The 24,733-nt window shown below is 41.5% G+C and overlaps 1 protein-coding gene across 6 annotated transcripts; it reads right to left on the reverse strand.

Annotated features, from left to right (window-relative positions):
• Positions 1–563: 563 nt before the first annotated feature.
• UBXN2A (UBX domain protein 2A) lies at positions 564–24,209 on the reverse strand. Of its 6 annotated transcripts, none has more exons than XM_081314504.1 (8): positions 23,864–24,208; positions 20,589–20,639; positions 13,859–13,985; positions 10,778–10,891; positions 9,832–9,965; positions 7,093–7,275; positions 6,362–6,520; positions 564–4,172 (listed from the first exon to the last, which is right to left on the reverse strand). In XM_081314504.1, exons 2-8 carry the CDS (start codon positions 20,627–20,629, stop codon positions 3,977–3,979), a joined length of 954 nt encoding a protein of 317 aa, XP_081170630.1. In that variant the 5' UTR covers positions 20,630–20,639; positions 23,864–24,208; the 3' UTR covers positions 564–3,976. The 6 variants fall into 6 exon arrangements, with proteins under 6 accessions (XP_081170630.1, XP_081170629.1, XP_081170634.1 ...); XM_081314503.1 differs by having other exon boundaries at positions 9,832–9,969; positions 10,782–10,891; positions 23,864–24,203; XM_081314508.1 differs by lacking the exon at positions 10,778–10,891 and having other exon boundaries at positions 9,832–9,969; positions 23,864–24,209.
• Positions 24,210–24,733: the final 524 nt, after the last annotated feature.

Raw genomic sequence — 24,733 nt, forward strand, 5'->3', positions numbered from 1 at the left:
CTTTGAAACTATTGCATTTTTAAATAGGAACAATTCTCAGTTTAATCTGTACGGATATCTAATTCCCAACTAAGTATTATTACTTCATAGTACTATTAGGCTTTGGGATAAGTTTAGCAAATCTGAATTCCACATTTATCAATGGTGGCAGTCCGTTTGTGGAAATATACCGAGTCTGAAACATATTTTTATTCTTTGTCCCTTCTAATTGCTCGAGTCTCGACTGGGGATAAACGCACTGTCGGGTTTTTCAGCTTGGTTAACCATTGGTTAACCATTGCTACCTCCCAAAAATTGCAAGATCTGGATGCTGCTATGGCTATGACTGATAATTGACTGATCTCAGTGAAACATTATGTAGATCATTTTTTAAACAGCATTATTCATAAATTACTTCTTAAGAAAACTTGAGTTGCTTTTTTCTCATTAAGGTTGCTTTTCAATGCATTCATTTTAATTTAAAGAGGATAACTTGAAAAAGCAGGGGAAATCTTTTTTACTGAATACTTGCGGATTTGATTATTCTAAAACCCAAAAAAGCAATACAGTAGCATACTATGAAATCATATCTCACACATGGTTTTTAATTTAAATGAAGTGGATGTTTTGATGAGATGTCCTGGTTGAAATTAATACATAGATACATTGCATTCCAGTCAACAGATTCATTTCTACATTTGTATATTGATGAACAAAGATCAGTTATTTTGAGAAACATTATACAGAACCAGAAATAGAAGACATCAGCATTCTATACTGATTAATTTTATACTCCATATTATTCTGTGTGAGTTTTATGCCTTCAGTTTTTAAAAGAAGGTATAGCACATCAAAAGAGATGACCGTTCAGTTTCCTGAGACACAGGGACCTACACATACTGATTTGTATGCATGTTTTCATATATGCTGATATACAAGTTAGCATATTGCTGTTGAGATTTCAAGCATATTTCATTTTTAAGTGGTTATCTGCATGTGTAACAGTCCGTTCACAAAGACAATCTATTTCACACAGAAGTAGGGAAGTCTGTGAACTTTGCAAAGTTTTAATGATTTTGAAGAATGTTGTTAGATTTATTTCATTGCAGGAATTTACAAATTAAAAAAATCCCCATTGGTCTGCATCAGTAAAATCAATTCTTACACAAAATAAGATACTAATAGAAATGAAATTATATACCATTTCAAATTGTAGAAGTATATTCCACATTGCTTTTTGCAAAAAAATGAACTTAAAGGATCATAACATTTATTATCAATTAGTTCTGTGGTAAAACATTTAACCAGTTTAAAAAATAGGCACACACATCCATATATAAAGATATTTTTTAAAAGAATGCTTCAAACTCATTTTGGTCTAAGGATGATATTAGTCAGCTTTGACTCTTAGGTCCTCCTCTTGGTCACTACCTATAATATGCAGATGTTAAAGACCCAGATCATATGCCACACAAAGACTTATTTTGCTTTACTTTGGGTTATTAATTGGCTCAATTCAAATAACCCCAAGCATTATACTTAGGTTTGAATCCGGCAGGGTCTCTTGACATTTAGCCTTGGATGTAAGAAACCCCTTGGCTATCCAACAAGACCCACTGCACCATTATGAACCATTAGCAGGCCATCATAACTTATACTAAAATGAAGTGTAGAAGAAAAAGATTTAAAAAGGCAACCCCACAGGATTTGGGTAACCTAAAACATAGTTTTCTATAGACAGAAAAATACTGGATGTATACTTTGCTAGGCTTTGTTCAATAATGATTTAATAAGTTAGCCATAACCAGCTGCTAGGTTCACATATCATTAAGTTACAAGTTAAAGTTCATAAGCAATACTGTAAGGGCTACCACAATAAGGGAGAAAAATTTAAATTGGATGCATATCCAGCCATGTAAAAAAAATACTTTTGCCCGACAAACAATGGAATTCACAAATAAGGCCAAGTAATATATCCTGATGGTAAAATCCCTTTTCTGAAGTATTAAAAAAGTGCAATAGGTATTATAATTTGTCTGATGCCTTTGTTGCAGCACAGGTGGGAGAAAGGAAAACTTATTTCTGAGATGGATCATCAAAGAAAAAATGTCCCAGCTGCAAAACTCGCTTATACTCTTTAATTTAATTAAAAAATGAAGATGATAGCAGGGGCACACTTAATTAGTCAACTCTATTTCCTGCTAGCATGGCAGGACCCAGGTTCAAATCCCAAGATGCTGTTCTTAGTTTCTGAAAGTGACCTTGTTGGGCGATCAAGAGCAAGACATTTTGGAATATAGATCTTTGAGTTATGCACAGAAGGCAAGGTGCATTCTCCGGTGTAAGTTAGCCCAATTCTGACTTGCCACCTCCTCCAGGCCATTCATCCTGATCAACAGCTATGAAGAATTAGGATTCTGCCCAATTTCCTTATCTGCTTTTCCTTTGGATATCGGACGAAATTAGAATTTTTCAAGGGACTATTAATGTTTCTTCTACACCCAGCATTTTAAAAATGTTAGGTGTAATAAATGAATAACTAGAATAATCTTGCGGGTAGGAGGACTCAATAATATAGTTCCACTTGATAACCTCACCTCATCAAACCAACATGATTAAAAACTCAAAATCATTAGAAATACCTTTTTAACGACAAACTACTGTTTGAGCTGGTAATTTCATAGAAGTGCAGAGTTTTGGCTACAGTACAGAACTGGTTTGCCACTTCTTTAGGGGATTTTGTTTCTTAAATTCACAGCCTACCATACACCTCTGGGATTCCCTAGCATCTTCCCATTCAAGTTGTAACCAAGGCCGATCTTGCTTAGCTTCCTAGTCCACATCTGATCATCTACCAACACATTTTAAATGATGAAAATTGCATTTTGTATGCTAAAACATCTGCCTTTGAATCAATTCAAGCATGCAGCCCTAATAGTGCACTTAAATCTGCTTCATTTCTTAATGGTTGTTTGAAATATCTACTCAAAGTTTGCTTTTATTTAGGAAGCCAAGAGGCGGAAGGCTTGCCTATTAAAGCTGAACTTTGTTTCTGATATAGTAGGCAGAATCCTTATTTATTGCTTCAGTTTCAAAACTTAACAATTGAAACTTTCCTGAGAAGTAAAGCAGTAGGTCTTAGTTCTAAATAAATAATTCGGGACTACAGATATTGTATTTCTTTTTAATGGCATAAAATGCAATTGAAATTTAGGTCTATCCAGAGGTATGCCCGAATAATTAAATAAATACATGCGGAATTATGTCCACATGTACAGTCAGACATCCCTAGCATACATGTCAAAATAGTAAAACCAAAATCACATCATAAGCTCTGATCCTTTCATATGTGTGTGTGTATACATACATATGAGCTTGTGACATAATGCTGCTTTAGTCATTTGCTCCTCTGATATCCTAAAACACAACTTGGGAGACAAATTTTCAAAAGAAACAGTCACTACGCTTAAAGACCGTTACCTGTGGTATTTTTCTGTATATATGAAATTTATATATTAATTTGTGTCACTATCAAATAGTAGCATTGACAGAACAAAATATACCAAACTGTAACATATAAAAAGTAAACAAGGGCGAAGTCAAGTCAAATTGTGCTTTCAAATTTTTTTCAACTTCAAACTTACAGAAGTGTTCATTATTTTCCCTAAAATGTTCCTTTAGTGGTGACAGAATACCCAGTTCAAGAGACCTGGGTCTACTACTTTCTGCCAGGCTATTTAAAACAAACAAACAAAAAAACTTTGGGGTAGCTTTAGTGCAGCATACATTGCATGCCTTTTCACAGCAGCACTGTAGATGTCACATAAAACAGAAATTACTGCTACTCATAAGTGGAAGTGATTCATCTAAAATCACTCAACTAACAGTTGGATGTTCTACATTAAAAGAGTCACAACTGGGGACCTATTGTGTGGATATTGTCTTCCACTTTTCCAAGACCTTTCCTGCAACTGTTCTTTCTTTTAGGTAGAAAGTGCTAGGAAGAGAAACTCCGGAAAGGCTCAATATTATTTTTAAGTCTTTGCACAACAACAGCATTTTTTAAGTTGGCTTCCTCTAGTGTGAGAGATTCATTCAACAACTCTTGAAAAGGAAGTGATGTGGTCAGGGTGAAAGGTCTCCTTCCTTGATGTCTCTCGTAATCAATTATGAAGTCTCTGATGTGGCTTATTCTAAAATGGAAAGGAACAAAAATTAAAGTCTGATATTTTAAATCATTTTTTAAAGAACAATGTCACAGAGTCATGGCCATTAGAAGAAACAGGTTTTGAGCAAATCAGGACCTTCACAAACACCATATAGGCATATGTTAAGTGCTCCTATAACTAGCACTTTGAACAACTTTTGTCATTACACATTTTAAGTTGTGCAGCCTTGTTCTTCCCAAACTAACTTCTTTCACAGCAATAGCACTTAGACCAATATACTGGTTCATAGTCTTTACAGCACTCTCTAAGTGGTTTACAGTCAGCATATTGCCCCCCCCCCCGCAACAATCTGGGTCCTCATTTTACCGACCTCGGAAGGATGGCAGGCTGAGTCAACCTTGAGCTGGTCAGGATCAAACTCCTGGCTGTGGGCAGAGTTAGCATGCAATACTGCATTCTAAGCACTGTGCCACCATGGCTTTTATGGTGTATTATGTATAAAAAAAATCATGGTGATGTAAGAATAAATCTGTTGTTTTTTTTGGCTGTATGCGATATAATGAAACGAGGTGCTGTAACCTCAGAATGGTTATAAGCATCACCACACTGCATATTCAAATAAGTTGTTAAATCCTCTGACCCAAATCTACAGTTTTTCTGTAGATACTAAAGGGGGTAGGATAGCCTCCCCCAGCCTGTTGTTTTATATCAGTTATTGTTCTATGCAGGAGCTTTAGTGTCCTGTGTATGGAGAACAGCAAGTTTGGAAAAACCAAAGTATGGATTGTTCTTTATAGTCAGAGAGTTGGTTTATTCACTGGTTTCTCAATCATGGCAATTTTGAGGTATGTGGACTTCTACTTCCAGAATTCTGCAGCCAGCATATCCATTGATGACATTCTAGGAATTGAAATCAACATGCGTCAAAATTGCCGTAATCGGGAAACAATGCACTAACATCTTAGAGAAAAATCATAATGCAACTCCACTCCACATGCCATGTATTTCTATGTCACACAATCCATATTAATTAAAAATCACCTTTCCTGCATAATGTAAGATATAAAGAGAAGGAAAAATGAGAAATATAATATTTATATGTCTCGATATTTAGTGAGCTGATAGAGAAATCCAATAGATGTCTACTCAGAAATAATTCCCATTGAAGTAACATAGAGAAACAGAGTTTAGAAATACAATATTTTGCAATACTGGATCAAATCCAGTCAGTCTCAAGCATGAAAAAGCAGAAATACAACTTCATTAACCAGACACAGATCAAAACAGCTTTACACCTTACAGTAATTTGGATTGCAGCTGTGGCTTATTCAACAAATTAGGGCAAAGCAAACTAAACGTAACATAAAAATCTTGCCAAGGCAATCATTCTGACATAAGATTTCCCCAAAGTTCTGATGCTTTGATTCAATGTGAAGTGAATGGAAAATGAATGCAGCATGCACTGAGGCTCATTTATGTCATAATAGCTGTACCACTTTGTTTAACTGTGTTTTTTTTTGAATTTTTTTTAAAAAGTACACTATCATTTTCACATATACTTTAAAATATTTATCTAGGTTTTGTCCGTGGCTAATGTTGAAAAAGGGGACGCGGTGGCTCCGTGGGTTAGGACGCTGAGCTTGTCGATCAGAAGGTCGGCAGTTTGGCGGGTCGAATCCTGAGTGCCGCGTAACAGAGTGAGCGCCTGTTACTTGTCCCAGCTTCTGCCAACCTAGCAGTTCGAAAGCACGTAAAAATGCAAGTAGAAAAATAGGGACCACTACGGTGGGAAGGTAACAGCGTTCCGTGCGCCTTCGGCGTCTAGTCATGCCGGCCACATGACCACGGAGACGTCCTCGGACAAGCGCTGGCTCTTCGGCTTTGAAACGGAGATGAGCACCGGCCCCTAGAGTCGGAAATGACTAGCACGCATGTGCGGGGGAGCCTTTACCTTTACCTTTTTTAATGTTGAAAAGCTAACATATTTTATGGCTCAGTATTCAAAACAAATCAATGTTTTAAAAGGCACTTTGGCTGTAATCTAATACTTTCTTGGAAGTCTGCCCTAACGGTTGCAGTAGGATTTAATTTCTAAGTAAACATTCTTAGGAATAGCTTGGTGGGCTGTAATTTGTCTTGAAAGGAACCAAATATCCTGTAAACTGCACAGTATATTGTACAAAATGAATTCTCTTAATGTGATCTATTCTTACCTATGAGAAATATTGAAGTTTTGTACTATCCTTGCTCCATCTGCTAACCAAATCTGGATTCTAGTGATAGGTTCTGAATTATTTAGCACTACTGTTGGTTTTCTCTTTTCAGTTTCTTCAACTTTTTTTTTTACTTTGGAGATTATTCTAGGTGTAGCACTGGAAAATAAAGTTTTAATCATATGAGATTATAATGCCACTTCATTCTAGATAACTTCTCCTCCATGAGCTACATAGCTAAATATTACCAACATATAAAAATTAATAACAACGGTATCTTTACAGAATACTTGAAATTAAACAAATGTAATAAGAGTTGAGACTTCATTATCATAGAGGCAGCAACATATTGACTGGAAAGCAAAAAAGTATATTTAAGCCTGAAAAAGAAACTCAAGAGAGGGCTGAGAAAGGTTGCCTAAGCCAACATGTGGTTGGTTTGGGAATTAACTGTTATTGTGTTTTACTTAGTAAAGCATGATTAGACAACTAAAATCTCAGCATAATGTGCACATCAGTAAACAACCTGTGGAACCTTTGGGCAGTTCTACTTTTTTTAAGTGGAATAATCTCTCTTAGAGAGAATGGTATTTGTTCGTTATTTTTACCCCTTCTTATCTTAAGATTTGGCTTTTCACTTTGGTTTTTTTTAACTGAAAGGTAGGATATGTATCTTTAAAATAAAATATAAAATTCAAATGCATGGAAGTAGTAGTAATATGGCAACATACCTTATTTTATTACATTGAATCGTAAGATTCTTATAAGTCTGATACATCTGTTGAAGATTTTTGAACATGTAATTTCCATTCTGCTGAACTATAACTTTACTCTCAAAGAACAACACGCTTGCAGGCTCTAACGTATTTCTTATACATTCAATGAGTGGAGAGTTTAGGCCAGGAGTCAGCAACCTGAAACAGTGAAAGAGCCACTCGGAACCGGTTCCCTCACAAAAGGAAAAACTGGGAGCCGCAAAAAATGTGTGCACATGTGCGCATGCGCAGAACGGGATTTGACTGAAAAGTGGAGCCAAGGCGAGATATGCACCTACCCTGCATATTTGAATTGATTGGTTGAACTTTTTTAGTCCCACTTTTTTTTGGGGGGACTGCACATGGCAGAGGACTGGGAGCTGCAGGAGTTGGCTGAAAGAGCCGCGGGTTGCAGACCTGTGGTTTAGGCCCAATATTTTCCTTCTTGCAACAGTATGCTATATTTACAAAGGGATACATGGCAAAATTTAAAAAACCCAGCAGAGATCTCTACAATGTCTCAATATGAATAGAATTCAATATATCCTGAAACATAATGGCGAGGAGATCAGATTATGTCAGTTTTCTCCAACATGATGTCTTCTAGATTTGTTGACATTCTAAAAATTCCCAAGCCAGCCTTGGGTTAGGGCACAGGTCGGCAACCTGCGGCTCCGGAGCCGCATGCGGCTCTTTGAGCCGTCTCTTGCGGCTCCCAGCCGCCCGGTGCGCGCGCACCTCTTCCAACGGGCAGTGGTGCGCGCGCACCTCTCCAAATGGAGAGTGGCACCGCCCGTTTGGAGAGGTGCACGCGCACCTCCCCGAATGGGCGGAGGTGTGCGCGCACCTCCCCAAACCTTTGGAGAGGTGTGCGCGTACCTCCGCGCGAATGGGCAGCGGTGCCGCTCTTTGAGGAAGCTGCCGCGGCCCGTCTGTGAAGCTGCCGAAAGCGGCAGCTTAGCAGACGGGCCGCGGCAGCTTCCTCAAAGAGCGGCGCCCCTGCCCATTCCGAGAGGTGCGCGCGCACCTCTCCGAACGACCGGAGTTGCGCGCGCACCTCCCCAAACCTTTGGGGAGGTGCGCGCGTACCTCCGCGCGAACGGGCAGCGGTGCCGCTCTTTGAGGAAGCTGCAGCTTAGCAGACGGGCCGCGGCAGCTTCCTCAAAGAGCGGCGCCCCTGCCCATTCCGAGAGGTGCGCGCGCACCTCTCCGAACGACCGGAGTTGCGCGCGCACCTCCCCAAACCTTTGGGGAGGTGCGCGCGTACCTCCGCGCGAACGGGCAGCGGTGCCGCTCTTTGAGGAAGCTTCCTCAAAGAGCGGCGCCGCTGCCCCTTCGCACGGAGGTACGCGCGCACCTCCCCAAAGGTTTGGGGAGGTGCGCGCGCAACTCCGGTCGTTCGGAGAGGTGCGCGCGCACCTCTCGGAATGGGCAGGGGCGCCGCTCTTTGAGGAAGCTGCCGCGGCCCGTCTGCTAAGCTGCCGCTTTCGGCAGCTTCACAGACGGGCCGCGGCAGCTTCCTCAAAGAGCGGCACCGCTGTCCATTCGCGCGGAGGTACGCGCGCACCTCCGGTCGTTCGGAGAGGTGCGCGCGCACCTCTCGGAATGGGCAGGGGCGCCGCTCTTTGAGGAAGCTGCCACGGCCCATCTGCAAAGCTGCCGAAAGCGGCAGCTTTGCAGACGGGCCGTCGCCGTCGGGCAACCGGGAACCGGTTCCATCTCATTTTTTAAAAAATGGCAGCCGTGTGCGTCCGCGCATGCGCAAAAAACCTTTTTGCGCATGCGCGTGCATGGACACACGCACGCGGCTCCCTCTTTTTTTAATTTGTGATGGAACTGGTTCCCAGTGGCTCTTTTTCTTTTTTAGGTTGCCGACCCCTGGGTTAGGGGAAAGGTAAGTAAGATTATCAGTAAGGTAAAAGACAATATTAAGGAATGATGTTAAGATACCATGTGAGCAGTTATGCTGTACAATTTGAAGGGAATTTATCTGGAGGTAACTTAATGAGGGATAAGTGGACTATTGTTATGACTTGTTGATATTCCTGCATCTTTTTCATTTATCAATATTATTAAACTGGTTATTTTGTACTAAGATAGGATATTCAATAGAAAGGCAGCAATATTTTCAGTTCCAAATTTGAAGCAAATGTTCTGTATAGGTAGTCCTTGACTTACAACTATTCGTTCAAACTTCCAATGGCACTAAAAAGTTACTTATGACCATCTTAGTATCCCCCTGGTCACGTGATCAAAATTTAGATTCTTGGCAACCGGGATATATTTACAATGATTTTAGCATCTGAGGGTCACATGACCCACCATTTGTGACCCTCTCAACCACCTTCCCAGTAGCAAAATCAATGGGAGAAGCTGGATTTGCTTAATGACCCTGTGATTCGCTTAATAACTGCAGTGATTCATTTAACCATGGCAAAAGTTGTGAAATCAGGTATGGTAGCAACAATTAACACAACAAGCCTGATAACAGAAATTCTGGTTCCCGTTGTGGTTGTAAGTGAGTAAGAAGTCTTATAGAAGTCTTCTTCAAAATCTAGAAACGCAGACGCCGTCTTATTCACATTACACCTGCCATGGGATTTACTCAAAAGTAAACAGGCATAGGATTGAAGCACAGGAAGAATGAAAGAAAACAATCACCTTCATTCATTTCACAAGCCAGTTTCAATTACTAAAAGAATGAAGCTGTCTCACCTTCCTAACCGATATCCTGGTCCAGAGAAAGGATGAAATACTGCCTTCGGCGACATATATAACTCATCCTTCTTATCATCCATCTTCACATCCACCTCTTCTTTGTCACAGATCTTCTGTAACTCAAGAGGCAGCTCCCTAAGAGAAAGACACAGCATATCTATATCTGTATTTGAAACATAAAGACTATTGTTTTGATTACTTGAAACCAATACAGGTAGTCTGCGACTTAAACCATTTGTTTAGTGACTGTTTGAAGTTACAGTGGTACTGAAAAAAATGATTGTTTTTCAGTTCACCACCACTGCAGCATCCTTGTGTCATGTGATCAAACTTTAGATGCTTGGTGACTGGCATATATTTATGACAGTTGCAGCATCCCAGGGTCATGTGATCAGCTTTTACAACCTTCTGACAAGCAAAGTCAATGGGGAAGCCAGATTCACTTAACAACTGGGTTACTAATTTAACAACTGCAGTGATTCACTTAATAGCTGTAGCAAAAAAGTTTGTAAAAAGGGGCAAAACTCATTTAACAACTATTTTGCTTAGCCATGGAAATTTCAGTCTCAATTGTGGTCATAAGTCAAGGACTACCTGTATGTCACAGTCCAATGTTTTCGTTTCAGCTTTTTCTCCCCATTTTTCCCATATACTGTACAATAATGAAGCATCTCCATATACCACAAGACCTGGTTTGAATTTAAACGTCAGCATATCATATTCTGACCATTGAAACAGCCCACATATTCAGCAAATATATTAGAAATAAACATAGAATGCCATTTTATTAGTTTGTCTTTCACGTATCTCAAAAAGGGGGTACCCTTTAAAAAAATAATTTGGATTGATGCACCTTTTGAGTAGACCGTGCATCCACCATGTTGCCCAAACTGGGTAGTCACTATAGAGTGTAATGTGCAAACTCAATTAATACAAATCTGACTTGCCCCTTTTTAATGGAATCCAAGAAGCACTGGTTTGCAACCTCTGTGTAACTTCGGAGTTCACCCTCATTTACTGTAAACCCATTTTTCCATAATGTAATAAGTGTATCAGCCTGTAAAATGAAAACACAAATTAGTTATATCAAGAGTTGAGCTACACCATGTTGTTGTTGTTGTTAGTTGCGAAGTCGTATCCGACCCATCGCGACCCTATGGACAACGTTCCTCCAGGCTTTCCTGTCCTCTACCATCTTCTGGAGTCCATTTAGGCTCACGCCTACTGCTTCAGTAACTCCATCCAGCCACCTCATTCTCTGTCATCCCCTTCTTCTATTGCCCTCAATCTTTCCCAGCATTAGGCTCTTCTCCAGTGAGTCTTTCCTTCTCATTAGGTGGCCAAAGTATTTGAGTTTTAGCTTCAGGATCTGGCCTTCTAAAGAGCAGTCAGGGTTGATCTCCTCTAGGACTGACCGGTTTGATCGCCTTGCAGTCCAAGGGACTCGCAGGAGTCTTCTCCAGCACCAACACCATGTATGCAAGAATAAATGTATGAACGTATAGTAATATAAACATACGAGCAATACATCCAGATGAAGAACAGTCCAAAATCCTGTATACATCAACATTTTCCACTATGCTTTTTGATGCTTGTAAACTTTCCTTCCTTCTACCATGCGCTTTACTTCACTCACTGCCTTCTGTTTATTTATTTATTAAATTTATTTGTTGCCCCTTTCACCAATAAGGTAACTCTGGGCTCCAAGCCTATCAACTTCATCCAAGTGTGACTTATGGCCTCTGCTTCTCCTTGACCCATTCACTCTTTCTTCATGTATTTTCAGGTACGAACGCTTTTGTATTTAATGTACTTACATTCCTCACTTATTTGTTCTTGAGTCATTCTCCTGTATTACCACCAATGTTTCGGAAATAACCTAGCTCTGCTGCATTCAACTTACTCTTAAGTTCCTCTTGACATGTTTCATTCTTGACATGTCTTGCCAAATAATGTAGTGGCTGGAAGTACAGATAAACCTCGACTTACAACCACAATTGAGCCTAAAATTTCCATTGCAAAGCAAGATGGTTATCAAGTGAGTTTTGCCCCATTTTATGACCTTTCTTGTCAAAGTTGTTAAGTGAATTACTGCAGTTGGGTTAGTAATATGGTTGTTAAGTGAATCTGGCTTACCCACTGATTCGCTTGTCAGAAAGTAGCAAAAGGTAATCACATGACGCTGGGGCCATCATAAATATGAGTCAGTTGCCAAGCATCTGAATTTTGATGTGACCATGGGGATGCTACAAAGGTCATAAGTGTGAAAAATGTAAGCCACTTTTTTCAGTTCCATTGTAACTTTGAATGGTCACTAAAAGATTGTAGGTCGAGGACTACCTGTAATCTTTTATACATTTTCTCTTCTTCAAACGCATGGATTCCTTGCAACAAACCATATACTACCCACTATTTTTCTACCAGCATGTTTACATGTAGTTGTCCCTTAATGACAATAGGGATCAGAATCTCAGTCATTGAGCAAAGTGCTGATTAAGTCAGATGTCACATGACTGCTCTGCTCTGCTCAACAACTAAACTCTCAGCACTAATGGATGCAGTAGCTAAGTGAACTTGCAGACTGTTAAGCAAACAGAATCCCAGGTAAGGAATGGAGGGTGCCTAGGGGTGGGTGGGTGGGTGGGACAGCTAGCACAAGCCACATACCAGTATCTCTCTTCCCAGGGTCTGAAAAACCTCCCTGCTTAAATCCTAGAGGAAAGCATGGACTTTCTGGGGAAGCCGGCAAGGAAATGACGAACGGCGATTGCATGATTGTGGGGCATCTGGCAACTGGTTGTAAACGCAAGTGGATTGCAAAGTGCCCAGATCGCAATCAGGTGACAGCGGGGTGTGTGTGTGTGGTGGTAGTGGTACAATGTTTTATGATGGCTGGAAGCCACCTTTCTGAGGCTGTTGTTAATTCAAACCGCTGTTAAGTGAGAATTACCTTTCTTTTTAAAAATTTCTCTATTCTTTCTCGTTCTACCATACTACAAAAATTTATCTGTTTGTTCTGGGTTATTTTTGCTCTTTTGCTCTCATTCAAATGCCAGCTACATCAATACATTTATTTCTAAAGTCACATTGCTGACTGCATCATGCAGTCTAGCAGCCACAGCAAATCATTCAGTCAACAATATGACATTGTGTATAAAACACATTCATACCACTACAACACTCCCCCCCCTTATGCACACACACCCCAATCACCACTACCATGGAAAATCACATATTTTGTCTTATCCTCTCTCTCCTCAGTGTTGAACTGTTCACTAAACTTTCTATTTATTCTCATGCATGCTTTACTTCCACCATATATCACTTTTAACTGCCTTCACCAATCATCCTTTCACTGCATAAATATACAAGACATTCCATAATTCAAGTCTATAGTATTCATTTCATCACACACTTTCCTAACTCAACACACACACACACACACACACAGTAGCTTTCTGTTTCACATTCATGCTCAATGACCCTTAATGACATCAAGAACATTAATCTAGTCTGCACACTCTCTGGCTTCACTGTACTTCCCAAATGTTGCTTACTGAGCAAAAACACAAAGTAATTACCAGAATTCTACCAAATACCTTTTCCGGGGACATTTATCAAATGAATTCCCTTGTAGTTTTTGCATTAATTCTTGCTACTTTCCTCTTTGGTAGGAGAATAATAAGAGAATTCCTCCAATTGTCATCCATAGACGCACTTCTTCACAAATATATTGAACACCAGCTATTTAATCATAATCTGACGCAAGTCAGAATCCAAATAGCACATAAATCCAAACTGTGGTATATTTTAGCCTGTTACCTGGCATAATCTCTGCTGTGCATATCTCAGCTTAACTATTCCTCTCCCCCCCCTTATCTTCTTTTTCCTACTTCATTTTGCTTTCTTTTTTTGGTTGACTTTGTTAGTAGATTTCAGGAGAAAATGCTGCCTAAATAAAAACTTACAATTTTTCAATAACTATCATGTCTTGCAACCCTACATCCATGTACTTTAGACTTACCTTAGCCTGCTCTGACCATACGGCCCCAACTTTCTGAGCTTCTTTAAAAAGGTTATCAACACAATCACCACAATTATTCTGCTCTGTACCATTCTCAATTTGGCCCTCAGTTTTGGGTTGGCAAATCCTGCAAAGTAAGATAGAAAACTCACCTAAAACGTTTTGTATGAATTAAAACATGGCCTATAGGTTTTGGTATATTTGCTTTTTACAGAACTGTTAAAACATTTCAGAATATATCTATATGCACTATATCTTTAACAGAACTTAGTTAAATAAGACATTCCAGATCAATCCAAGGAGCAATTTCTCAATTCCAAATTCAGTTCTAGTAATCATGAGGGCATCATGTTGGTAAAGGCTAATCTAAATCATGAAAGTAGTCACTCTGTCTCTGCTCACCCCACCCCACCAGGTTGTTGTGAGGAAAATAGGAGGCAGGAATATTAGATATGCTCACTTCTTTAATTTATATACAAAAAAGGAGAAGATAAAAATTTCCTCCTCCAAGACAAATAGAATATTTTACCTGATACACAACAACTGTCCCCCCTCGTCTAGTTTAGTGTGTCATTTGTTAGACCAGAATCTCTTTATATATTAATAGAACTTAAATTAAGCTCAGAAAGCATGTGGATTATAGTACTGCAGGACTACAAATATTTATACTGGGTTAAAAAATGTTCTTTGCCACTGTAGATACATCTGGAATGAAGTGCCTTGACCTTCCTCCATGTTGCGTGTGGTGCCTCTAAAACAAAGCTGTTAAGAGAGTTCAAACATTTACGGTATCTGAAAGATGTCTGCGGATTCACAGTACTAGAGTCAGCCATCACCATCGTCACTCAGCCCTTTGCCAAGAAAAGAATGACAAAGGCTGGGCAGCGTGGAACCCCCAAAGTCCCTCAGCTCCAGTAAAGTGATTTGTGGCCCATGCTATGTTTAGTGCCATCTGTTGAGCAACCCCATTCCTTCTTCTCCGGCACTTGAACCACAGCTCTGGCTGCTGTTACCAGTTAATAATACAGTGAATGCTCTGTATTTTCTACTCCAATAACTGCAGTGGATGCTGGCTGTATCAGTTAGACATTTCTACTGAAAGTTTCCTGCATGCTTATTTGGGGCTTATAGACTGTGGCTTCTGGAAGCCTTGCTCAGTTAACATAAGATCTCTGTCTCCATGTTACATAATAAGACATAATAGTATAATTGCTGGAACTCCTTACTTACCATAGTGATGTTTCTAAGGATGTTGAGAAGATCTGTCATCTCATGTTAATTTTTATTTTTTCTCCAAGACACTGCATATGGCAGCCTCTGGTCTCCCGCTATATGATCTCTTGTCTCCCTGCTATATGAGGTAGGGTTGTCTAATAATCATTCAAGTTGCCAGCCTATCTAATACAGCTTTCTTAACAGTTTATTATCTCACTACAGCACCACCATATAATGAAGCAATTATCTTGACTGAAAAAAGATTGAAGTTGTACTCATGCCATATATATATATATATATATATATATATATATATATATATATATATATATATATATATATATAAATCTTTTAATTTATTAAAGCAGTGTGACAGAATGAAGCAAAAGAAAAAAACAAATAATCTTTTTAAGTTTGCTTGCTAGCATATGTGTAATCATACTAAATACTAAGAAAATATTTCCTTCTCCTAGAAAATATAGTTACAGTTATCAAGGGGATAGAAACACAATCTGTCTTTTCTTAAATGCAGAGTTGTTTTTAAAAAATGAAACCTCCTCCACCCAAATCCGCAGCCAAGAGCAGCTCCATTCTTTAATGCCAAGCATAATTCAATAATTCATTATGAAGGAGAAGAGTTAATAATTACTCCAATACAAATTATATCACTTGCCTACGTTGCAGCTGCAGCAACCAGTTCATTCAGGACTGTAGAAAACATTGAAAACGAAATCTACTGCTCTGAAAAACCATTTAAAAGTCAGCTGAACAATAAATAAAAGAAACCTTAACTAATGCGTAATAACTAAGGAAATCTTTCTCATTCTGATTCCATTCCCATTCAGATCAAATACAATCTACCAGAGGTCGACTTACACAGTCAGCCATTATGAGATTGTGAGCGTTGAAGCCCCAGAAATTTACAGGACACTAAACTGGAGAATGCTAAGCAAGTCTTTTTTAACACAAAAAAGCCTAACAAAGAATAAGAATATTATCTTCTTAATCTAAATTTTAAAAGCAACGTTAGAGCATAATAAGAAATTATACTTTTGGTTGGAATTCTTATGCCATCAATACAATCACTGTTTACTGTTGCGATGAGCGACTAATCCTTAAATATTTCAATTCTTACCTATTTCAAAATCTTACCTCTTTCTAGATTTAGGTAGTTAATCCTTGCTTAATATAAAAGTAATTGCACAACTGGTCTTCCACTTATGACTACTGCAATGTCATGTGATTGCCATTTGCAAGCTTCACAGCTGGCTTCTGACAGGTGTAGCCAATAAAGAAGCTGGCAATAAAATCGTGAGTTGTGGTTACATGATGACTCACTTGTGACTCACTTAATGACCAAATGGGAAGTGATGGTGTAAGTCCATTGCGATCATAAGATGTCTCAGTGACAAGACTTACTGATCCCAAATGTGGTTGTTAAGCAGATATTAACCCTATCTACAGAAAACTTGATTGCTTCTGACACAGTGAAGCACAAATACCTCTGTACACTTTATCTCTTCTGGGCACATTAAAACAAATACACAGAGTTCTACCCTCCACTTGCTTCTATCTGTATTTTAAACATGCATGGACACTTCAGCTTTTTTTTTCTTCAGGGATTGACACAGTGCAGAACTCTGCTGCTTGGGAGTACTCATAATAAGCTAACATTACGTGCTAGGTGGGAAAGGACAAGATTATTTATTTATTTATTTATTTAACTTATATACCGCCCTTCTCCCGTAGGACCCAGGGCGGTTCACAAGGCGATTAAAACAATATTACAATACAAAAGTTAATAACAATTAAAATAAATTAAATTATCCTTAATTGAAATCTAAAACCCCTTTAACTCTAATTAAAAAACCCAATTACAATAAATTAAAAATTAAAAGTTCTCAGTCCTGGCCAGAAAGCTCAAAGAGCCAGGTCTTCAGGTCCCGGTGGAACGAACGAAAATCAGGGGCAATCCTGAGCTCTACGGGTAACTGGTTCCAAAGGGCAGGCGTGCCCACAGAGAAGGCCCCCCCCTGGGTGTCACCCGCCGGCAATCCTTTGCCGGCGGCACCCTGAAAAGGCCCTCCCTGTGGGAGCGCACAGGACGAAGGGAACTTGATGCCGGCAGCAGGTGTTCCCTCAGATATCCCTGACCCAAGCCATTTAGGGCTTTATAGGTCATCACCAGCACCTTGAATCTCACCCGGAGGGCAACCCGAAGCCAATGCAGCTCGCGGAGCAGAGGTGTTACATGGGAGTATCGGGGAGCCGCCATCACAACTCATGCAGCTGCATTCTGCACCAGTTGAAGCCTCCGAGTGGTCCTCAAGGGCAGCCCCATGTAGAGAGCGTTGCAGTAGTCTAACCGGGAGGTCACGAGCGCATGAGTGACTGTGCGCAAGGCATCTCGGTCCAGATAGGGCCGCAATTGGCGCACCAGGCAAACCTGGGCAAAAGCCCCCCTGGTCACGGCTCCTATATGATCTTCAAAACTGAGCCGCGAATCCAGGACACCCAAGTTGCGAGCCCTATCGACGGGGGTTAACACGTCACTTCCCATCATTAAAGGTGGAATAGAACGATTCACTCGAGATGCCTGTACGCACAGCCACTCAGTCTTGGCAGGATTGATTCAGAGCCTGTTTCTCCCCATCCAAACCCGAACCGCCTCCAGGCAATGGGACATCACGTCGAGGGCATCACTGAGTTGGTTTGGGGTGGAAAGAAAAAGTTGGGTATCATCGGCATACTGATGATACCCCACCCCAAAACCACGAATGATCTCACCCAGCGGCTTCATATAGATATTGAACAGGAGGGGAGAGAGGACCGACCCCTGAGGAACTCCACAAACGAGACCTCGGGCCGGACCTCTGCCCTTCCATCAACACCGACTGCGAACGGCCCAAGAGGTAGGAGGAGAACCGTAGAACAGTGCCCCCCACTCCCAACCCCGAGACGTTGCAGCAGGATACCATGGTCGATGGTATCAAAAGCCACTGAGAGATCTAATAGGACTAGGACAGAGGAACAACCCCTGTCCCGAGCCCGCCAGAGATCATTCATCAGCACGACCAATGCCATCTCCGTGCTGTACCTGGGCCTGAAACCCGATTGGTACGGGTCAAGATAATCAATTTCCTCCAGGAACAGAGGAAGCTGATGCGCCACCACACTCTCAACAACCTTCGCTAAAAAGCGAAGGTTGGAGACCAGACGATAGTTATTCAAAATAGCTGGATCCAGGGCAGGCTTCTTGAGAAGAGGTCTCACCACCACTTCCTTCAAGGTGGTGGGAAAGACACCCTCACTCAAAGAAGCAGATATCACTGCCTGGAACCAGCCTCATGTCTCCTCCGGAGCTGAATAAACCAGCCAGGAAGGGCATGGGTCCAATAAACAGGTGGTAGAGCTCAGCCTCCCCATAATCCTGTCCACCTCCTCGGGAGTCACAGGATCAAACTCAGTCCAGATAATACTCTCAAGACCGCTCGATTCCTCCCCATCAGACTCTGCCCAGTCAGAGTCTAAACCAGTCCGAATCTGAGCGATTTTGTCTGCCAGATGCTGGCTAAACTCCTCGGCCTGCCCCTGCAAGGGCTCCTCCCTCACCTCCTGAGAAAGGAGGGAACGAGTTACCCTAAACAGGGCGGCCGGGAGATTATCTGCGGACGCGATGAGGGCGGCGAAGTAATTAGACTTCGCTGTCCTCATCGCCGCAAGATAAGACCTAGTGAAAGATCTTATTCGCAATCAGTCAGATTCAAACCGTCTGGATCTCCAACAGGTCTCCAGACTCCGTCTCTGACGCTTCATCTCCCGTAGCTCCACAGAAAACCATGGAGCCCATCGGGATCTGCGCCGGATCAGGGGTCGCAAGGGTACAACCCGGTCAAGTGCCTCGGTGGCGGCCCTCTCCCAAGCCTCCACCAAGGCTGGGCTGTGAGATAGGTATGACAGGGGGACAATATTTGGTGTACCCCCTCCCAGATCATCAAACCACTGCCCAGATAGGAAAACCAGGTCGAGAGTGTGACCCCCTCCATGGGTCGGACCCTGAATTATCTGGGTCAGGTCCATGGCCGTCATGGAGGCCATGAACTCCCGAGCTAACTCTGACGACACACCCAGGGATAGAAGGTTGAAATCACCCAGAACCATAAGTCTGGAAAATTCAACCACCAGCCCTGAAAGGGTGTCGAGAAGCCCGGGCAGGGTTGTTGCAACACAGCTGGGCGTCAGGTATGTCAGCAACAAACCCAACTGAACCCCAGAGCCAAACCTCAGGAGGAGCGACTCACTCCCGCCAATCTGTACGACAGTGGTCTCCCGCGGATATAAGGTCTCCCGTATAACCACCGCCACCCCCCCGCCCCTACCCTGAGCCCACGGCCGTTGCAGCACACAGAAACCTGGTGGGCAGAGCTCAGTCAGAGGGATACCTCCCTCTGAGCCCAACCAGGTTTCTGTAATGCATGCCAGATCCGCGCGTTCCTCCTCGATCAAATCTCGGACAAGGGGAGCTTTGTTCACTACGGATCTGGCATTAAAATACACCAGCCTAAGCTCAGGGGCACGATCTCCCTCACCCCTGGGTAAACAGGTATCAACCGGAGGTTCGGAGCACGCCACCGCTTGAAGACAGCGGGGGCGTGATCCCAGATGTTGATACGGCCCTCCGTGCAACCATCTGCTACCATTCCCAATCGTGGGGATTTGAAACCTGAATGCAGGCACTAACACGGCATCAAGTTCACAGACTAAAGTGTTTTGAATCTGAAATGTCTTAAGTTTGAAATGAAGCGTTCCAACTCTGCAGAAGTGTTCTGAGCTGGAAATGGCTCCATTTAGAACTGATATGGCAAAACAGGATCTTTTCAAGCCCAGAATACTTCTGGAATAATTCTGGAAGACTGTCACCAAGGCTGGAAGAACACTATTTGAAAGTGAAACAGCTATTTTGAAATCAAAGGCTTTTTACACCTCTATCACAAATCCTTTGGAGCATAACTATTTGATTTGGACTGCCCAATAAAAGAGGGATTTCAGTCTGTATTATCCTCACACTGTCAAAAGAATTTACCTGGGCAACTCCTTTTGACTTCTGTGGAGTTAATTCTTTTTCTGTATTTATTTATAATAGTCATCCCACCATGTGGTATGTTAGTTTACAATTTTTGATGTTTGGGATGACAAGTATCTTCTTCCAATGAGCATTGCTATTGATTTTGGGTATCTCCATTTCCTTATTAGGCTAAAGTGTAATTCTTCCCTCAAAGCATCTTCCTTCTCCAAAACTGAAAAAGTTAACACTTGTGGGCTCTCCAGAACAACTGACTTAGTAGAAAAGCTTCAGAAGACTGAAGCATCTACTTCAAACTTTAAGTCCATTCTAAACAACAGGGTAATACTAATACTAGCCCCATACTTTACACAGAAAACTAGCTGAAACATATGCCTGAGTTCTTATTAGGCTCATTAATAAGCAAGAATCAAACTAGTAAAATCTACCTACCATTCTGGATTCAAGGTTTCAATCTTGTCAAGTTCTTGCATTTTTCCCCACCTAATGTTAAAACAAAATATTACCATCATGAAAGAGAACAACTTTTCTAATACCTAAATTTAAACCAATTAATTATTTACATGCCTAAGTAATCCAAGATAGGAGGTGAGCCAGTTTCTTCCCAATTCACAATGTACGGATAGTCCCCAACTTACATTTGTTTAGTGACCATTTGAAGTTACAACGGCACGAAAAAAAATGGCACTGAGTTATGAACATTTTTTCACACTTAATCCGTTGTAGCATCCCCATAAATACATGATCAGATACTTGGCAACTGATTCATATTTATGCAGTGTCATGTGATCACCTTTTGCGACCTTCCTACAAGCAAAGTCAATGGGGAAGCCAGATTCACTTAATAACCACTTTACTAACTTAACAACTGCAGTGATTCACTTAACTGGGGCAAGAAACTGGGGCAAAATTCACTTAATTTCTCAAATGTTTCACTTAGCAACAGAAATTTTGGTCTCAGTTGTGATTGTAAATCAAGGACTACCTGCATTTGTTCTGGAGTAAAAGGGCAGCCAATTAGGCCTCTGGTAGTTGCCAACTATACAAAGGACCAGACTTCCCTTCCCTAGTTTGAATCATCAATAAAAGCCAAATTGCCCAAATAGCATTGAGAGGCTACGGGCACTCCAAAGTGCACCTTCAATGCAGCTAAAATTCCAGTTCCTAAAAATATATTAAAGGGAAGGTTTAAACTAGCATGGTGAACTCTGAGTAATTTTGGCAGAACAGACAAAAATCTGAAAGGAGCAAATATTTCTTCACATAATTATATTATGCAAATGTATAGACAGATAAAAGTGAAAAAATGCTTTGTTAACAGTTGGGGACAAAAAAAGTTAAATATTCCAATGCAATATAGCAGTAGTGAAGTTTCAGTAACATATTATAACATCTTTATCCTACCTATTTTCTAAAGGTAGAGCATAGCTTTCAATGGGACTTTACTATGTTTACATGCGCATTGCCTATCCTATAGGCAGAAGTGAGAATAATTGCACATTACATAGAAACAAATTAAGCTGGCACCATACTTCCTAAAATCCCAAGCCAATATTGTCTGTACATTGCTCAGGTTCTCATAACATGCAGAGCCACAATTAAATTTCTTGGTTTTAAATTAAATGTGTAAATTAAACCATGTATTTTGTAAATAATGGTTTATAACTGAACATATTTTGTGAATCCATCCAATTATATGTATTCAATAAATCATTGTTAAATCATAGCTAAGGACTCCTGGGCAACCCAGTGATGTGGCTCACATCTTACTAAGTCATGATTTGTTTAATCAATAAATATGGTAAGCTAAATTATGTATCTGTTATAAATTAGCCAAAATTAATCACACACATTAGCTTAATTCTATGCAATGCATGGAACTACTTGTAAGATATTGATTTATAGTATACTCTGCCCTTCTAATCTGGTTAGGATCAGTGTTATCAGAAGCTGCTGAGAAGTCCAGGAGTTTGACCAGATCCTCATACAGTTTTCCAGTACAGGACATCATGACAATCAAACAAATGTCCAAAGCCCTGTTTTTCTAATAAGAGTAATGCATTTTTCTGAGTATCAAGAAAGAGAGAAGGTACTACTGAGCAAAAGAAAAAGGATGAACTGCACCCAGTTAACAAGGAACAAATGTTTTTGGTACAAAACCAGGTAAGGATCCCATAGTATAAATGCTGTAGAGGGAGATAAAGAGCAGCACACTGAGGGTATTTTAATCAATTTATAACACAGAACAGACAAAATAGGCAGTCCTTTTATATCTCAACAATCCAAATATACTGAGTGCAACATTTGATAAAGCAAAAATGAAGGGGCCAGTGCTTGTAATGTAAGCTATTGTTTTTTATTTATTTATTTATTTTATTTATTTAGATTTATATACCGCCCTTTCCCGAAGGACTCAGGGCGGTTTACAGGGCATTTAAAAGAAAATCAATACAAATCTTATCTTATCTGAATCTTAATGCTTTAATTCCAGGCATACCTAAAACAATTAAGCACTTGTCAAGGATCTTCCTTACCCCTGTGTCACACTATTATCCTTCCCCAAATGTTACCCTCTTTATTTTCCTAATCTCTCCTTGCCAATGTCTAACACAACACGCAATTAACTTAACCATGTTTTACTGAAGAAATCCAGCTTGTTGGGTTTGCAGACCCACCCAATCATAAATTATCCCGGCCATCATCTTTTCCTGTAGTATGATACAGAATTCACATCGAAAGTCTACAATGATTTTGTAATCCGCATACTAACAAGATATTTCTCAATATGGATTTTCTTTTTCCTCAGGAAGGCTACTTTGGCTTTGTTTCTGAAGAGCGGAAATCAGAAAGAACTTGGACGCTTTGCTCTAAAAGCACCTATCCAGTACGAACTCTCCAGAGCAGGGGTCTTCAAACTTGGCCCTTTTATGACTTGTGGACTTCAACTCCCAGAATTCCTCAGCCAGGCATGCTAGTTGAGGAATTCTGGGAGTTGAAGTCCACAAGTCATAAAAGGGCCAAGTTTGAAGACCCCTGCTCCAGAGGTTGCTTCTAAGCCTGGGGTAGGCAACCTCGGCTCTTTTATGACTCATTGACTTCAACTCCCAGAATTCCTGAGTCAGCATAGCTGACTCGGGAATTCTGGGAGTTGAAGTCCATGAGTTATAAAAGAGCCGAGGTTGCCTACCCCTGTTCTAAGCGATGCTTCTGAATGGATGATAAAGTGAATCAACACATGGCAAAGAAACGGGGCGAGGAGGTTGGCACGCGTGTTCTCACGCTGCGCCGCAACTACCTTTCGTTGACGCTTCTGTCGTCCAATAAACCACAGTTGGGTAGCGGCCAAAGCCACACAAAGAACATTGTGTGGCTTTGTTTGGCCGATAGAACATTGTGGTTTAACACGAGCTGGACCTCAGCCAGCCTACATTTTTGCCGAATCAGCACCCTTTTTAAAGAACTTGGGTCGACCACAAAAAATTACAGCGTTTTGGGGGCGGCACTAGTAAAAAAAACACGTCAGCGCCGCTCGGGCACCGCCTTCTCGTTAGAAACCGCTGAAGTTACCGCCAGCTGGGCGCCCAAACGCCCGACTTCCTCTCCCCACCCATCCCCGAAAGAAAAGCGTTGCTTTGCTTATCCTGCCCCCGCGAAAAACCCCCACTCCCGGCCTTCCCCCAAGGGGGAAAAAAGAAAGCCCTTCCCACCTTCAGGCAACTTGGATCGAACCCGTGAACTCCCGCGGCCGGTCCGAGGTGCCGAGTCACGCTTCCCGCTCGATGAGAGAGCCGCCCTTCCTCCTCCTCCTGCTGCTGCTGCTGCTGGCGGCGGTGGTAACTTTGGCGCTCCTGGGCTTTCTTTGCATAACGGCTGGAGTCCCGCGAATTCCGGCCCAAACTGCGGAAGGACCCCGCCTGCTTTTTTTCTAGGGCCGGTGCGTCGCTCCCTCCTACGATACTCAACTACTTCCCCTCCCCAAAGGGGAGAAGCCGGCGGCCGCCACTCAGCGCTATTTCGAATCGATTGCGTAAAGCCCCGGCGACCAGCGCGTCGGGCTGGAGCAGCATCGGGCTCTTTTTCCGCCCGTAGAGGGGAGGACCTTGCTGGCTCTTATTGAACCGGAGGGAGGAGCGGGCTGGAAGTTCTTGGCGGCTTCGGGTTATTCCCTAGTGCAGGGGTAGGCAGCCTCGGCTCTTTTATGACTCATGGACTTCAACTCCCAGAATTCCTGAGTCAGCATAGCTGACTCAGGAATTCTGGGAGTTGAAGTCCATGAGTCATAAAAGAGCCGAGGCTGCCTACCCCTGCTCTAGTGTATTGTCCTGGGCAGCAGCAGCACAAGTTGAATGCTCCGGTGGCGGAGTTTGGAGAGAGGTGACGGCAGCAGCTCAGCTGCTGGAAACCGTCTGTCTGCTATTCTAAGTACAAATGGGCTGGGAGGAAGCCCCGTGCAGCACTTGCGGCGTTGTTTTCTGAGAAAAGGGGTTCAGACGGTACAAAAGCTCAAGATTTATTTATTTTTGAAAAAAATCCTTTTTAATGTGCGCCGGTGCGTTCACAGAAGAAAAGTGACAGTA

The sequence above is a fragment of the Vipera berus genome (genome assembly GCF_964194415.1).
Source record: "Vipera berus genome assembly, chromosome: 1".
Taxonomy (NCBI): domain Eukaryota; kingdom Metazoa; phylum Chordata; class Lepidosauria; order Squamata; family Viperidae; genus Vipera; species Vipera berus.

Excerpts from the sequence above, each read along its gene's own strand:
- UBXN2A (XM_081314504.1), bottom strand. The coding sequence starts at position 20,629 with ATGCAAGAACTTGACAAGATTGAAACCTTGAATCCAGAATG. Across the intron at positions 9,966-10,777 it reads ATTCCATTAAAAAGGGGCAA|CTGCCTCTTGAGTTACAGAA; the intron begins GTCAGATTTGTA and ends TCTCTTAGGGAG. Across the intron at positions 6,521-7,092 it reads ATTCAATGTAATAAAATAAG|TGCTACACCTAGAATAATCT; the intron begins GTATGTTGCCAT and ends TTTATTTTCCAG.